At 55.1% G+C, this 14,269-nt stretch overlaps 1 protein-coding gene across 7 annotated transcripts in view; it reads left to right on the top strand.

Moving 5' to 3' along the window:
• Positions 1-14,269, top strand: part of HSPG2 (heparan sulfate proteoglycan 2) — a 117,869-nt gene that overhangs the window by 101,243 nt on the left and 2,357 nt on the right. For all 7 annotated transcript variants that reach the window (XM_064281436.1, XM_064281435.1, XM_064281434.1 and 4 more), the window contains 21 exons: positions 240-435; positions 677-856; positions 1,153-1,413; positions 2,712-2,922; positions 3,776-3,873; positions 4,325-4,591; positions 5,566-5,675; positions 5,895-6,042; positions 6,123-6,239; positions 6,900-7,011; positions 7,801-7,945; positions 8,030-8,129; positions 8,277-8,386; positions 8,506-8,614; positions 9,514-9,612; positions 10,191-10,412; positions 10,699-10,943; positions 11,306-11,477; positions 11,572-11,694; positions 11,801-11,857; positions 14,085-14,160. In XM_064281436.1, coding sequence (XP_064137506.1) covers positions 240-435; positions 677-856; positions 1,153-1,413; positions 2,712-2,922; positions 3,776-3,873; positions 4,325-4,591; positions 5,566-5,675; positions 5,895-6,042; positions 6,123-6,239; positions 6,900-7,011; positions 7,801-7,945; positions 8,030-8,129; positions 8,277-8,386; positions 8,506-8,614; positions 9,514-9,612; positions 10,191-10,412; positions 10,699-10,943; positions 11,306-11,477; positions 11,572-11,694; positions 11,801-11,857; positions 14,085-14,160 — 3,158 coding nt within the window. The remainder of the gene's footprint in view (positions 1-239; positions 436-676; positions 857-1,152; positions 1,414-2,711; positions 2,923-3,775; positions 3,874-4,324; positions 4,592-5,565; positions 5,676-5,894; positions 6,043-6,122; positions 6,240-6,899; positions 7,012-7,800; positions 7,946-8,029; positions 8,130-8,276; positions 8,387-8,505; positions 8,615-9,513; positions 9,613-10,190; positions 10,413-10,698; positions 10,944-11,305; positions 11,478-11,571; positions 11,695-11,800; positions 11,858-14,084; positions 14,161-14,269) is intronic.

Below are 14,269 nucleotides of genomic sequence, written 5' to 3'. Positions count from 1 at the left end.
TGGATGGGTAAGTGGATGGATGGGTGGGTGAGTGGATGGATGGGTAGACAAGTAGCTGGATGGATGGCATTGACGGATGTCATGAACAAGCAGGATGAGCCCCCAGGCAACAGTTAGATGGGAGAGCAAAAAACCAAGGGAATGATAGAAAGAAGAGATAAAGCCAAGTGAGAGCTGGAGGCTGATGTCAGAGTCTGTCCCTCAGCACCCACATAACCAGCCTCCTTGCTTTCTTCCAGATTTCGTCAGCTAAACCATCCGATGCAGGCACCTACGTGTGCCTAGCTCAGAATGCACTGGGCATGGCCCAGAAGCAGGTGGAGGTGATTGTGGACATGGGCACCGTGGCCCCAGGGGCCCCCAAGGTTCAGGTGGAAGAAGTTGAGCTGACCGTGGAGGCAGGACACACAGCCACCCTGCGCTGCTCAGCCACAGGTGTGGACAGGGACTGGCACACAGGGCAGGCAGAGCCCTGGTGCCCTGGGACACAAGAGATCTAAAGATGCCAGTATGCCGGGGAGGGGCCATCACTGCTGGCATCTCCCAGTGATGGCAGAGGTGCCCACTTAGTGCCCACCATGGAGGGACAGGATTACCCAGGACAGCCTCCTACTATCGCCACCTGCAGCTGTTCCCTGGGGCAGCTCAGTGACCTCTGCCATCTTCCACTACACAGGCAGCCCTACCCCCACCATCCACTGGTCCAAGCTGCGCTCCCCGCTGCCCTGGCAGCACCGGCTGGAAGGCAACACGCTGATCATCCCCCGGGTAGCCCAGCAGGACTCAGGCCAGTACATCTGCAATGCCACTAGCCCTGCCGGCCACGCGGAGGCCACCATTGCCCTGCACGTGGATAGTAAGGCATTTTTCCCACCCCTTAGTCTCCCTTCTCTGCTCTGCATGGAGGCCTGAGCCCACCAGGCTCCACCCACCCTGAAAAGAACCCTAAGAATCCTACCCGAAGGGTCCCCTGCCCCTCAGGTCCCAGAGCCTCCCCTTGCCTGAAACCCACAGCACCTCCTGGGTCCTTTGCTTTCCTCATCCCCAGTCCTCTGGGCTCCATCATCCTTTGCCAGGTTGCCTGAATCCCGCTTCATGCTCCCCCCGACCTCTGTACCTGCCCTACCCTCACCTCTTCCCCTACCTCGCCAGGCCCGCCGTATGCCACCACGATCCCAGAGCACGCTTCAGTGCAGGCAGGGGAGACAGTACAGCTGCAGTGCTTGGCCCACGGGACACCCCCGCTCACCTTCCAGTGGAGCCGGGTAGGCGGCAGCCTCCCCAGGAGGGCGGTCGCCCGGAACGAGCTGCTGCACTTTCAGCCCACGGCCCCCGAGGACTCAGGCCGCTACCGCTGCCAGGTCACCAACAGAGTAGGCTTGGCAGAGGCCTTTGCCCAGCTAACCGTCCAAGGTGAGCACTCCAGCCTCACAGTGGCAGAAGGCGTCAGTTTCCCTGCAGGCCCAACACTGAACCCTTCACTCATTCAGCCACAGGTGCTGGGGGACCTGCACAGGGGTGGAAAGGCCTGCCTCTGTTACCCGCCTGGAATGCCCCACCAGGAACACAGCATTGAGTTCCACTGTGCCATGCCAGCGTGGCCTTCCCCTGTTCTGTGAGGCCCAAGGTGGGCCTGGCTCTCTTTGCTGCTTCCCTCCCTTGGCATTGATCAAGCACTGCCAGGGGCTTTTGTGTTTACATGAAGACCCCCTCCTGCCTCACATGCCAGACTGTGAGGATGCTCAGGGAGGGCCTGACTGGGCCCAGTCTCTCAGCAGCCCGGGCTTGTCTGCCCCAGGCCCCAGAATGGGCTGGGTCAGTGCTTGATGGTGACAATGATGAGTGTGACAGGGTGGCACCCACCCTGACATCACCTACCCCGACGTACCCAGAGGTGGCCTCCCATGTCAATGCCACAAAGCTACACAAGGGCTGTCGGGTTCATGATTCTGCACGTAGAAAAGCGTGTAGCCCAGTGGTTAAGAGCCTGGGTTCTGGAGTCAGACAGTCCTGGGTTCAGAGCACAGCTTAATCACTTGCAAGCTGTGTGACCTCAGCCAAACCATGTAACCTCTCTGGGCCTCAGTTTCTTCATCTTTAAGGTGGAGAGCATAACAATTGTAAGGATGGTGCAGGACCAGGCAGTCTTTTGTTCTCTTGTACATAAGGTCGCCATGAGTCAGAACTGACTCAGTGGCACCTAACAACAACAAGGTGGAGAAAACGGTGCCTGCCACGTAGACTGAGTTAAAAAGACAAACATATGTAAAGCCCAGGACATATAGTAGGCACTTAGCTGCTGGTGATAGCATGTGTTTGCACCCACCTTCCTGTCTACCCCTGCACATGTAAGTGTTGTCATTATGGCCAACTCCCTGGAGCTGGAATAGGCTTTGCTGCCCTTCCCTAAAATGTCTGAGGCTTTCCAAGACTCTGGCTCTGTCTTGGGCTGCCCTCCCCTCCCAAAGGCCAGGGCCTTGCGGAAGCACAAGAGCCCAGCCCTCCACAGGCTTAGATGTGTTTGTTGGACAACTGACTGCCCGAATGAGCAAATGAATGGATCTGCCAATGAAAGGCCTCTTTCTTGGTCAGAAGCCTACCAGAAGAACATCCTTTGAACGTTGTGACGGAGGTTTCTTGGGTCCTTGGGGAGCACCAGGGACAAGATGTGTACACACATAATACACAGAACCTTGTCCCTGTCCCTGCAGGCTCTGCACCCACTGGCATTCTCCCCAACACCTCCATCCCAGCAAGATCCTCGCCGACTGTGCAGGTGACGCCTCAGCTGGAGACCAAGAGCATTGGGTCCAGCGTGGAGTTCCACTGTGCTGTGCCCAGTGACCAGGGCACCCAGCTCCACTGGTTCAAGGAAGGGGGTCAGCTGCCTCCTGGCCACAGCGTGCAGGATGGGGTACTGCGGTGAGTGGGGGTGGGGGCAGGGTTGGGTTTGACCACCCTAGCCCAGGGCACACAGTAGGCTGAGTTAAAATACCTAACCTATGGGCTTGGCAGAAACCCTGGTAGCGTAGTGGTTAAGAGCTACAGCTGCTAACCAAAAGGTCGGCAGTTCGAATCCACCAGGCGCTCCTTGGAAACCCTACGGGACAGTTCTACTCTGTCCTTTGGGGTTTCTATGGGTCGGAATCGACTTGACGGCAGCGGGTTTGGGGTTTTGTTTCGTTTTTTTTGTACGGGCTTGGCATGAAGCAGTGTCCATGGGCAAGTCATTTCACCTCTCTAAGCCTCAGATTTCTCAGCAATATAGTGGGTGACATGAAACTGAAATGATCAATGGCCCATATTCATGTTACTATTAGAGGAAAGAGAACAGGCTCTGGGCCCAGATTCATACAGATGACCTCACATGTCAGCTCTGCCACTTGATAACTGGGATCTTGAGCTCTAGACCAGAAGGTCTTTGTCTGTAAAGTGGGTATAGTGACACCCACCCTGCCTACAGTAAAACCCGTGAAAGCCAGAAACCTGTCAGAGAAGGAAAATTCAAATATTTTCCGCTAAAACGAGTGATAGAAAGTGGTAAGACTACACCCTGTCAAAGGTGGAAAATTCATGAGACCCAGAAAAACAAGGCAGTCTCGTCAGGTTTCAGCTCTCACAGGTTTCCCTGTACTTACCTACCTTGTGTGGTGATTGGGAGACTAGCAGGATACACTGTGTGTTGATCTGTGGCAGCTTTGAACTCTCATGTGATTGCAAAGCAGTCTCATCCATTGTTTTTCCTCCCTGATGCCTTATTATTTTTTCTTTACAGAATCCAGAACTTGGACCAGAGCTGCCAAGGGACATATGTGTGCCAGGCCCATGGACCATGGGGACAGGCCCAAGCGAGTGCCCAGCTGGTTGTCCAAGGTAGGAGGGTGGTTTCCCCGCTGGGAGCAGGGGACAAAGGTCAGAAGGGAAAGAAAGGGGTGGGGGGCTCCAATGATGCTCCCCAGGAAGTCCCTTAAATGCATAAGAATAAAGAGAATTACTGGATTACGTCATCCTCGTGTCTGGCATGGAGTAAGGGGACTTGATAAATTTATTTCAAGGGAGGAAGAAGAGAGATGAGTGGGATGAATGGACGGGTGGTCAGACAAACCAGTGAACCAATGAATAAGTGGATAAATGCATGAATAAATGAATAAACAAAAAGAGCAAAACAGGTGAGTATGTTAATGAGTGAGTGAATGAAAAAATGAAGGAAGAAATGAATGCCTAGGGCTCCACTGACACCTCTTCCAGGCAGTCAACAGCCTCCCTCGGGCCAGGCCTGCGGCAGGCTGGCCTCACCTGTAACTCTGCCTCCCTTCTCCCCTAGCCCTGCCCTCAGTGCTCATTAACATCCGGACCTCCGTGCAGACCGTGGTGGTCGGCCACACTGTGGAATTCGAGTGCCTGGCACTGGGTGACCCTAAGCCCCAGGTGACCTGGAGCAAAGTCGGAGGACACCTGCGGCCTGGCGTTGTACAGAGTGGAGGTGTCATCAGGATTGCCCACGTGGAGCTGGCCGATGCAGGACAGTACCGCTGCACTGCCACCAACGCCGCCGGCACCACTCAGTCCCACGTGCTGCTGCTCGTGCAAGGTGAAGGCCAGCAGGGGCCCCTGTGGTGGGTGGGACGTGCGGCAGGGGCTTCTGATGCCACGGCCTCCTGCCCCCTTGCTTTACTCTTTTCTACTCTCTGGAGGGATTTTCCATTTTGTGTATTTAAAGGGCAGTTTTCATAGCAAGTGGTGGCAGCAGGGGATGAAAGTGAGCGCTCTCCTGAGGCAGACTGGGCCCTACAGAGAAAGAACTATGCCTTGGGGCAAAATTGAGCTGGGCATGGACATCTAGAGGAAAAGGGTACCTAGTCTTCGCCTGGAGGCTGGGTGGCGCTAGCAGTTTGCAGTCGGCTACTAACCTAAACATTGACAGTTGGGACTCACCCAGTGCCTCGGTGGAAGAAAGGCCTGGTGACCTGATTATATCCAAGAAAATCCCATAGAGCAGCCTGTAACATATGGGGTTCCCATGAGTTGGAATCAGCTCGACAGCAACAGGTTTTTTTAGATTTCACTTACAGGGAGTGCCTGTCCTGATGGGGGAGACCTATAGTCCGGTCTGATGACAGAGACATAACATAAACATGAACAGACACAAAACAGAGTATAAAACAAGGACAAAGAATGCAGGGCAAAGAAACAAGTCTGTGTTTTCTTTGAAGGCAATTTCTTTTTACCTCAAACCCTATGATTTAGCCCCTAACCTATTTATGTATACTACCCTGGAAACCCCTTCCCTGTTAGCTCTCCCTCCCACCCCGAGAAGTAGTAGGAGTCTAGGGCTATGGAGTCACATGGACCTATCCCTAAACCCTGACTCTGCCCAGTTCTATCTGTACAACTAGGAATGAGCAGCCACTTCTCCCCCTCTAAGGCACAATTTCTCATCTGTAAAATGGGGACGTAGTACATCCCTCTAAGACATGAACAAGAGTAAACACATCAAGGCACAGTGCTAGGCACACAAGTGGTGGCTGTCATCATGTTGCTGACGTATGTCTCCTTTCCCCCCAGCCTTGCCCCAGATCTCAACACCCCCAGAGGTTCGTGTGCCTGCTGGCTCTGCAGCTGTCTTCCCCTGCATGGTCTCTGGCTACCCCACTCCTGACATCACCTGGTCCAAGGTAAGTGTGGGTAGGGGACCAGTGGGCATATCTGAGGGGCAGGGAACAGGTCTTAACCATCCAGTCTCCCCAGGACCTGGCACCAGGCTTCCTGGGGGCTACACCCTAAGTTCTCGGTATTTGCTGAACAGAGCCCTGAAGGTGGCCCTGAGGCAGGGAGGGAGACTGACCCTTGGGAGGTATGGGCCAAGGCCAGGTCCAAGTGCTGTGTGTTTGCAGCTGGATGGCAACCTGCCACCGGACAGCCGTCTGGAGAACAATATGTTGATGCTGCCCTCGGTCCGACCCCAGGATGCCGGCACCTACGTCTGCACTGCCACCAACCGCCAGGGCAAGGTCAAAGCCTTTGCCCATCTGCAGGTGCCAGGTAAGACCTGCCCTGCTGGAACTGGGCAGCACCCACACTCCCAGGTGGGCATCCCCTCTAACTATGCCCTCTGCCGGCAGAGCGGGTGGTACCCTACTTCACGCAGACCCCTCACTCCTTCCTGCCGCTGCCCACCATCAAGGACGCCTACAGGAAGTTTGAGATCAAGATCACCTTCCGGCCCGACTCAGCTGATGGTGAGCAGGAAATGAGCTGATTTGGGGGGCCTGGCCTGGGGTAGGGGTCTCTTGGGGTAGCCTGCCATCGTAGTCCAAGCCCTGGCAGCCCAGAGTCCTGCCCACGTCCCTCAACATCCCTTGCCCAGGAGCCCCCAGGCCTGCCAGGCTTCCCGGTCAAGCCCCTGTCTTCACGCCTCCTCTCTCCTCCATCCCTGTGGTATATCCGAACCTCCCATGGTCCCATCTTCCTCTGCCCTTGGGGCATCCATATCCAGCCTCTCGTCCCATCTTCCTCCTTCCTCCCTCTCTCTCTGTCTTTCATCACTCACTCTCACCTCTTCTCTCTCTCTCTCATCCGTCTCCTCTGATCTCTTTCGGGTCTCTGCCTTTCACTATCCAGGCCTCCTTCTCTACTCGGGTGAGTCTCTGCTTCCCGCTTCTCCTTCAGGTAGTGAAGGAAGTTCAGCTTCTCTCTAGGGGCGTCCAGCAAGGCCCATCTATTTAGGTGACCAACCCAGAAATAGTGAGAAGGCCCTGCCTGTGTGAGATGTGCCAAAGGGTGGGACAGAAGGTTAGAGCAGAAAGGCTCGGGGAAGAGCTGGGGTCATTCCCGGGGCTAGGGCACATAGGCAGCCTTGTAGCGGGACGGGTGGCCCTGACCTAGCTGTGCCTGCCCAGGGATGCTGCTGTACAATGGGCAGAAGCGGACCCCAGGGAGCCCCACCAGCCTAGCCCACAGGCAGCCTGACTTCATCTCCTTCGGCCTCGTGGGCGGAAGGCCCGAGTTCCGGTGAGACCCTCACCTTCCCGTTAACAGGGGCTGGGAGACAGGACAGCAAGGCTCTACCACCCTGGGCATCCACTACTGTGGGCATCCACCACCCTGGGCTGAGTGGTGCAAAGGAGGTCCTAGAGCAAGGAGGAGACGTGGTCTTTACCTTTGGCGATCACGCAATCTGCTGGACTAGGCACAATATGCCAGTCAGATGGAGGAAGCAACCTCAGACATTTATGAAATGGGTAGAAGCACTTGGTGATGCTGAGTGCATGCTTGTTGGTGGGACTACTGCAGGTCAGGAGTCATTCATTCATTCAACAGCTATTTGCTGTATACCTACTATGTGCCAGGCACTGATGCAGAGATCAACAAAACAGATCAAGCTCTAGCCCTTGTAGGAATGTATCCTAGAAGGGAAAGATAAGCCATAGACAAAGAAGGGAAGAAACAACGTAATTTCCGAGAGCGAGATTATTCCAAGGGACAATGAAGCCAGGTGATGGTTGGGGTGCCTTGGAGCCAGGGGGTATTGGAGCTTCATGGGCTGCTCTGGAAGAGTTCCCAGGGAAACAAAGTAGGGAGAGATGGCCTGGGGGAGTGCGAGGAATGGGGTGAGCTGGGGTGGGTTGATGGGGTGCGAGAACAAGGCAGGAACAGGACCTAGAGCAGCCCCAGAGCCGGGACTACAGGAAATGGCCATGGCCCTCCTCTAGTGGCGCTGCGCCCATGCTGGGTACCCTCCCCAGCCCTTTGTATGAACCCTGTGTCCACCTTCTGCCCCGACCCCACCTCATGGAGCAGGTTTGACGCGGGCTCTGGCATGGCCACCATCCGCCACCCCACGCCATTGGCCCTGGGCCAGTTCCACACTGTGACCCTGCTCCGCAGCCTCACCCAGGGCTCCCTGGTTGTGGGCAACCTGGCCCCAGTCAATGGGACCTCACAGGTGAGACCCAGCCCTGACCCCTACTCCCAGCCGCCACCCCTGCCCAGCCTCTGCCTGCTTTTCCTGACTTCCCCACCTCCCCAGGGTAAGTTTCAGGGCCTGGACCTGAATGAGGAACTCTACCTGGGCGGCTACCCTGACTACAGTGCCATTGCCAAGGCAGGGCTGAGCAGCGGCTTTGTAGGTGAGCCCCTTCCCTACTCGCAACTAGGGCCAAGCCTCGGCTGGCTGGCAGAGCCCATGGCAGCTTGGGAGGACATTGTAGGGGTGGGCTGGGGCTGGGCAGGCTTCCCAGGACCTGCCTCACTCATCCTGCCTGCTCACCCCCCAGGCTGTGTTCGGGAGCTGCGCATCCAGGGCGAGGAGATTGTTTTCCACGACCTCAACCTCACAGCACATGGCATCTCCCACTGTCCCACCTGCCGGGACCGGCCCTGCCAGGTGACCATGCACATGCCGCCTAGCCACCCTGACCCCTACCCTCAGCTGTGGCTAGCCCCTGTGGGCAGTGGGGGAGTACTAGAGTGTTCTCGGCTTGACTTCCGTGGACTACTTTGCAGAATGGGGGCCAGTGCCACGACTCAGAGAGCAGCAGCTATGTGTGTGTCTGCCCTGCCGGCTTCACCGGGAGCCGCTGTGAGCACTCACAGGCCCTGCACTGCCACCCAGGTATGTGCCCAACCCACCCAATTACTGCACCCTGGGTACTTACCTCTGCCACCTTCATAGCTAACCCCACCTGATGCTACCCAGGTATTTGCCACGCTACATTACTCTTACCCAATTACTACTCCCCGCCCATCCCATGTACATGCCCCTGTCCATCACTGTTCCCCAAGTACCCATCCTCATCACTGTTCCCCAGGTGCCCACCTCCATCACTGTTACCCAGGTACCCGCCTCCATCACTGTTACCCACATACTTACTACTCCTCCTATTGCTGCCACTCAGATACTCAGTCTGCTCCCAGTTACTGCTCCCTGGGTACCTACCACCTTCCCACTGTATTACTCAGGTTCTCCCCCATTACCTCTTACGTAGGTACTCATTTCTCTCACAATGTTATCCAGGTACAGCCTTTTCAAGAACACCGCAGTCACTCATTCACATACCCCCCCAGCCCACTACCACCTACCCCACTCCCCCAACCCTGCTGTTAGCCCTGCCCAGCCTCCTCGGGCCCCACCTATGCTGTAATCCACTTCTCCCTCCTTGCCCTCGGAGTCCCTGGGTGGTGCACACAGTTAAGCACTCAACTACTACTGAAAGGTTGGCGATCCAAACCCACCCCTCAGAAGACAGGCCTGGTGTCTGCTTCCAAAAGGTCTTAGCCTTAAAAACCCTATGGAGTGCATTTCTACTCTGCACACATGGGGTCGCCACGAATCGGAATCAGCTCGACAGCAACTATCAACCTCCTCGCCCAGTTCGTGATGCAGCCCTCCCAGGCTGGCATGGCTGTAATTTAACACAGGCCTCTGGGGTGGAATGGGCAGGGCCCCACCCAGAAGGGCCCCATCCTCTCTAGAGTCACCTCAGCGTCCTCATTGGTTCTTGTCCTCCCCAGAGGCCTGTGGGCCTGACGCAACCTGCGTGAACAGGCCTGATGGTCGAGGCTACACTTGCCGCTGCCACCTGGGCCGCTCAGGGCTGAAGTGTGAGGAAGGTGAGTGGAACCAGGCCTAAAACCCCCAGGGACCCGAGTAGGGTGGGGAAGCTGAGCAGGGGCACTCTGAGGCCATAATAGATCATGTTGTTATGTGCCATCGAGCCCATTCCAACTCATAGCGATCTTATAGGACAAAGTAGAACTGCCCCATAGAGTTTCTCAGGCTGTAACCTTTATGGGAGCAGATTGCCAGGTCTTTTCTCCCATAGACCAGCTAGTTTGTTCGAACTGCTCACCTTTCAATTAGCAGCCAAGCACTTAACCATTGTGACACCAGGGATCCTATGATGGACCATACGGATGATAACATTTTTCCAGAACCAGATGACCTTAAAGTCACTCGGCCAAGCCTCTGCCCAGCCTGAGTCTGATACTCGAGGGCCCCCAAAGGGGACCCCCATCTTGTTGGAGATCTTCCCAGGCTGGTCTGCAGCGCCAGGGAGAATGAACCTCCAGTGCTGCTATGGCTGTTGCCCAGCTGGCCCTGAGCCTCTGGGATTGGGGAGGGGGACAGGCAGGGGTCCAGGAGCACTCTGGCATCCCCACTGCCCCTGGCTGAGCTGTGGCTGCTGCAGGTGTGACAGTGACCACCCCCTCCATGTCGGGCACCGGCTCCTACCTGGCGCTGCCCGCCCTCACCAACACACACCACGAGCTACGTCTGGACATTGAGTTCAAGCCGCTGACTCCGGATGGAATCTTACTGTTCAGTGGGGGAAAGAGTGGGCCCGTGGAGGACTTCGTGTCCCTGGCGATGGTTGGCGGGCACCTGGAGTTCCGCTACGAGTTGGGCTCAGGTAAGCACTGGGCAGGCAATGGAGATGGGTCTGTGGATGCCAAGCTTTATGTACCCCTTGGCTCTCCATGGCCCAGGGAGGCTCGGTGCAATAAATTCAGGAGTCGCACAAACCATTCCATCACATCTCTTCTCTGTGTGTGACTTTAGGCAAGCCCTCTCTGAGCCTCAATTTCCTCGTTTGGAAACCAGGCTATAGGAAGCTCCCTATCTGCTAAGTCCTTGTATGTGGTGGGGTAGGGTAGGGGGCCACCTGTGCACCCAACCCTGCCTGGTGTCATCCCCAGGGCTGGCTGTTCTGCGGAGTGCCGAGCCACTGGCCCTGGGCCGCTGGCACCGAGTGTCTGCAGAGCGCGTCAACAAGGACGGCAGCCTGCGGGTGAATGGCGGACGCCCCGTGCTGCGCTCCTCGCCAGGCAAGAGCCAGGGCCTCAACCTGAATACCCTCCTCTACCTGGGTGGCGTGGAGCCGTCTGTGCAGCTGCCTTTGGCCACCAACATTAGCACTCACTTCCACGGCTGCGTGGGTGAGGTGAGGACCAGCCTCCAAAGGACAAGTTGGGAAGAAGAGGGCGTACAAGCTGGGCCCCTCCTCCTACAGCTAACCCAAGGCCCTGGGACCAGACCCTTCACCTTTCTGAGCCTCAGTGTTCTCATCTGTAAAACGGGGTTAATAACACCTACTTTGTACTGAGGACCGACTGCACTGATGGATGCTCCTGGTACATAGTAGGCACCCAACTTAGTTTCCTCCCTAACCAGCCCTAGGGAATTTCATGCTACCACTCAAGCCCCAACTTGGGCTCCCAGCTACCCTCTGCTACTCTGCTGGCACACCCCTGTGCTTCTGTCTCCTCTGCCCCCATTAGTCCCTCAGTGCACCTGTGCCCACAGGTGTCGGTGAATGGAAAACGGCTGGACCTCACCTACAGCTTCCTGGGCAGCCAGGGCATCGGGCAGTGCTACGACAGCTCCCCATGTGAGCGCCAGCCATGCCAAAATGGCGCCACCTGCATGCCTGCTGGCGAGTATGAATTCCAGTGCCTGTGTCAAGATGGCTTCAAAGGTGGGTGAGCCTGTCCCCAGCTTTAGGAGGGAGGAGTGGGGGGTGGTCAGTGACAGCTACTGCCCATGCCCACTCACTCTGCCCTGTCCCATAGGAGACCTCTGCGAGCACGAGGAGAACCCCTGCCAGCTTGACGAGCCCTGTCTGCATGGGGGCACCTGCAAAGGCACCCAATGCCTCTGTGCCCCTGGCTTTTCTGGCCCACGCTGCCAACAAGGTAAACCAGTCCTAGCTTCTCTCCACCTCCCTCCTGGGCCCTGGAGCTAGACGCAGTACCCACAGGTGTCTGTGCCCACCAACTAGACTCTGTTCTTCCCCCATAGGCTCCGGACATGGCACAGCCGAGTCCGATTGGCATCTTGAAGGCAGTGGGGGCAATGGTATGTACTTGCCGTGGGTAGCCGGAAGAGCTGGGCGGGCTTGTCTCCTCCTCTTCCAGTGACCCACACCCTTATTTCTGGCCCCAGGCAAGACAGGCTCGTGTGAGGGGCTCCGTGGGCAGATGGGCAGAGTAAAGAGCACAGCCGTGCAGAGCTGGGCCCTGCCCCATACTTACTGGCTAAGTAAACTTGGGCAGTCCTTGAGCCACTCTGACCTCAATTTCCTCTTCTGTAGTCATGTATTCAGTCAACAAACATCTGTTGTGTGCCCAGCCTTGCTTTGCGACCAGGAAGTTTAAAATGAATAAGGCAGAACCCTTTCTCTCAAAGAGTCCACCATCTGTTTTAAAGTAAAGATATTAAGAATGAATGCTCAGTGAGCATTTGCTATGTCCCAGGCACTGTGCAAACTGCTTTATAGACACATAACTTCTTGTTTATTACTAATATAATAGGAGGGACAATGGTATACTGGTTACAAACTCGGACTGTAGAATCAGCCTGCCTGGTTCAAATCCTAACCTTGCCACTTAATACCTGTGTGACTCGGGGCAAGTCATTTAACCTCTCTGTGCCTCAGTTTCCTCATGTATGAAGTGAAGATAAGTAACATCCTTCCACGAGGCTTTGGATGAAATTTCGTGTGAGGGTAAAATGATTTAATGTATTTAAAATCCCTAGAACAGTGTCTGGTATAGAGCGAGTACAGAACGTTAGTTTTGTTAATATTGTATCTAGTTCACAGGGTGGGTGGTTCTAAGGACTCAGCTAACGAAACGATGTTTGTAACTGCGTATGAATCTCCCAGCACAGTGGCAGGCACATAGTAAGTGCTCGATAAATATAAGCTGTTATCCTCATCATTGGGTGGAGGCTGGCAAAACGTCTCCCACCCTTGTAGCACCTTGTAGTACAGTGGCCAGCACTGGCCTGGAGGATGGGCAGTGAGCAGATAGGGCCAGGGATGTGGGTGCCACGCACTGTATGGACATTGGAGCCGAAAGGCCTAGGTTGTGATCCAGGCTTCCCACTTAACTGAGAAAGTCCCCTCATCACCCTGAGCTGTCTTCCCATCCATCACATGGAGGTAACACAAGAGTTCCTAAACTTCTGTGTGCCACAGACCTAAGTGACCAACTCTTTGCTCAGAACTAGGGGGTTTCTCTCAAGCCCTGGTGGTGCAGTGGTTAAAGCACTTGGCTGCTAACCAAAAGGTCGGCGGTTCAAACCCAGCTGCTCCGCGGGGGAAAGATGTGGCAGTCTGCTTCCGTAAAGATTGCAGCCTTGGAAACCCTATGGGGCAGTTCTTGTCTGTCGTTGAGTTGGAATCAACTCGACCAGCAGTGGGTTTGGGATTTTTTTTTTTTGAAGGGGGTTTCTCTCAGAATGTGGAACTTTCAGTACTAAAACCAGGACAGAACCAGACAAACAGGGTGGTTGGTCACCCTCCGTGGACCTCATCAACTCCACAAAATTAGATGCATAGTATTTCAAAGGAAACCGATGATACCCAAACAAGGTTATCAAAATACGTTTTAAACTTGTTGATTTATATTATATGCACTTCTTTATGGACGCTTTAAATAAGCAGATCTAGTGGTGGTCTAATAGCTACCACAATTTTGAGTCAGTGCTAAGCATAAATAATAATTGGAAAGATTTGCAATTACTTTCATGTGCTAAACAAGTATGTGTGACTTCTGTTAGTTACAAAGTCTCAGGTCCCACTACTGCGACAGTGATTTGTTGCCTATATCCATAATTGAAGGAACTGCTCGTTTTCAGTGCAAAGTGAGTGAAAATACACATGTAATTTTTACGCATCCAAGTTCACAAACCCAAAATAACCAAACCCACTGCCATGGAGTCTATTCCAACTTATAGCAACCCTATGGGACAGAGTAGAACTGCCCCATAAGGTTCCCAAGGCTGTAAATCTTTACAGAAGCAGACTGCCACATCATTTTCCTGCAGAGCAGTTGGTGGTTTTGAACTGTTGACCTTTCGGTTAGCAGCCAACTGTTTACCCACTGTGCCACCAGGGCTCCTACTTCCAGGTTCACAGACGCCCTGAATTCTGTCCATGGCCCCTTGGGTCTCTGGGGCTGCAGGTTCAGAGCCCTGGTAGTGGTACATGTTGGCATGGAAGTGGGGATCAGGTGAGCTGAGGAAGGATGGGCACTTCTGCAGGTAAGCAGGTGACACACCATTCCCCCTTCTCCCTCAGACGCCCCAGGGCAGTACGGAGCCTACTTCCATGACGGCGGCTTCCTCGCCTTACCTGGCCGAAGCTTCTCCAGGGGGTGAGCCGAGTGTTGGGTGAACTGGTGGGCCCAGTGGGGAGGACAGGTCCCAGGAAGGTGGGAAGGGGACCGGGGATGTGGACCCCTCTGCCTCTCACCTGCTGCTCCT

This window comes from Loxodonta africana, chromosome 3, assembly GCF_030014295.1.
Source record: "Loxodonta africana isolate mLoxAfr1 chromosome 3, mLoxAfr1.hap2, whole genome shotgun sequence".
Lineage (NCBI taxonomy): Eukaryota > Metazoa > Chordata > Mammalia > Proboscidea > Elephantidae > Loxodonta > Loxodonta africana.
Note: the sequence above shows the minus strand (reverse complement) of the source record. Positions and strands in the feature narration are given on the sequence as shown.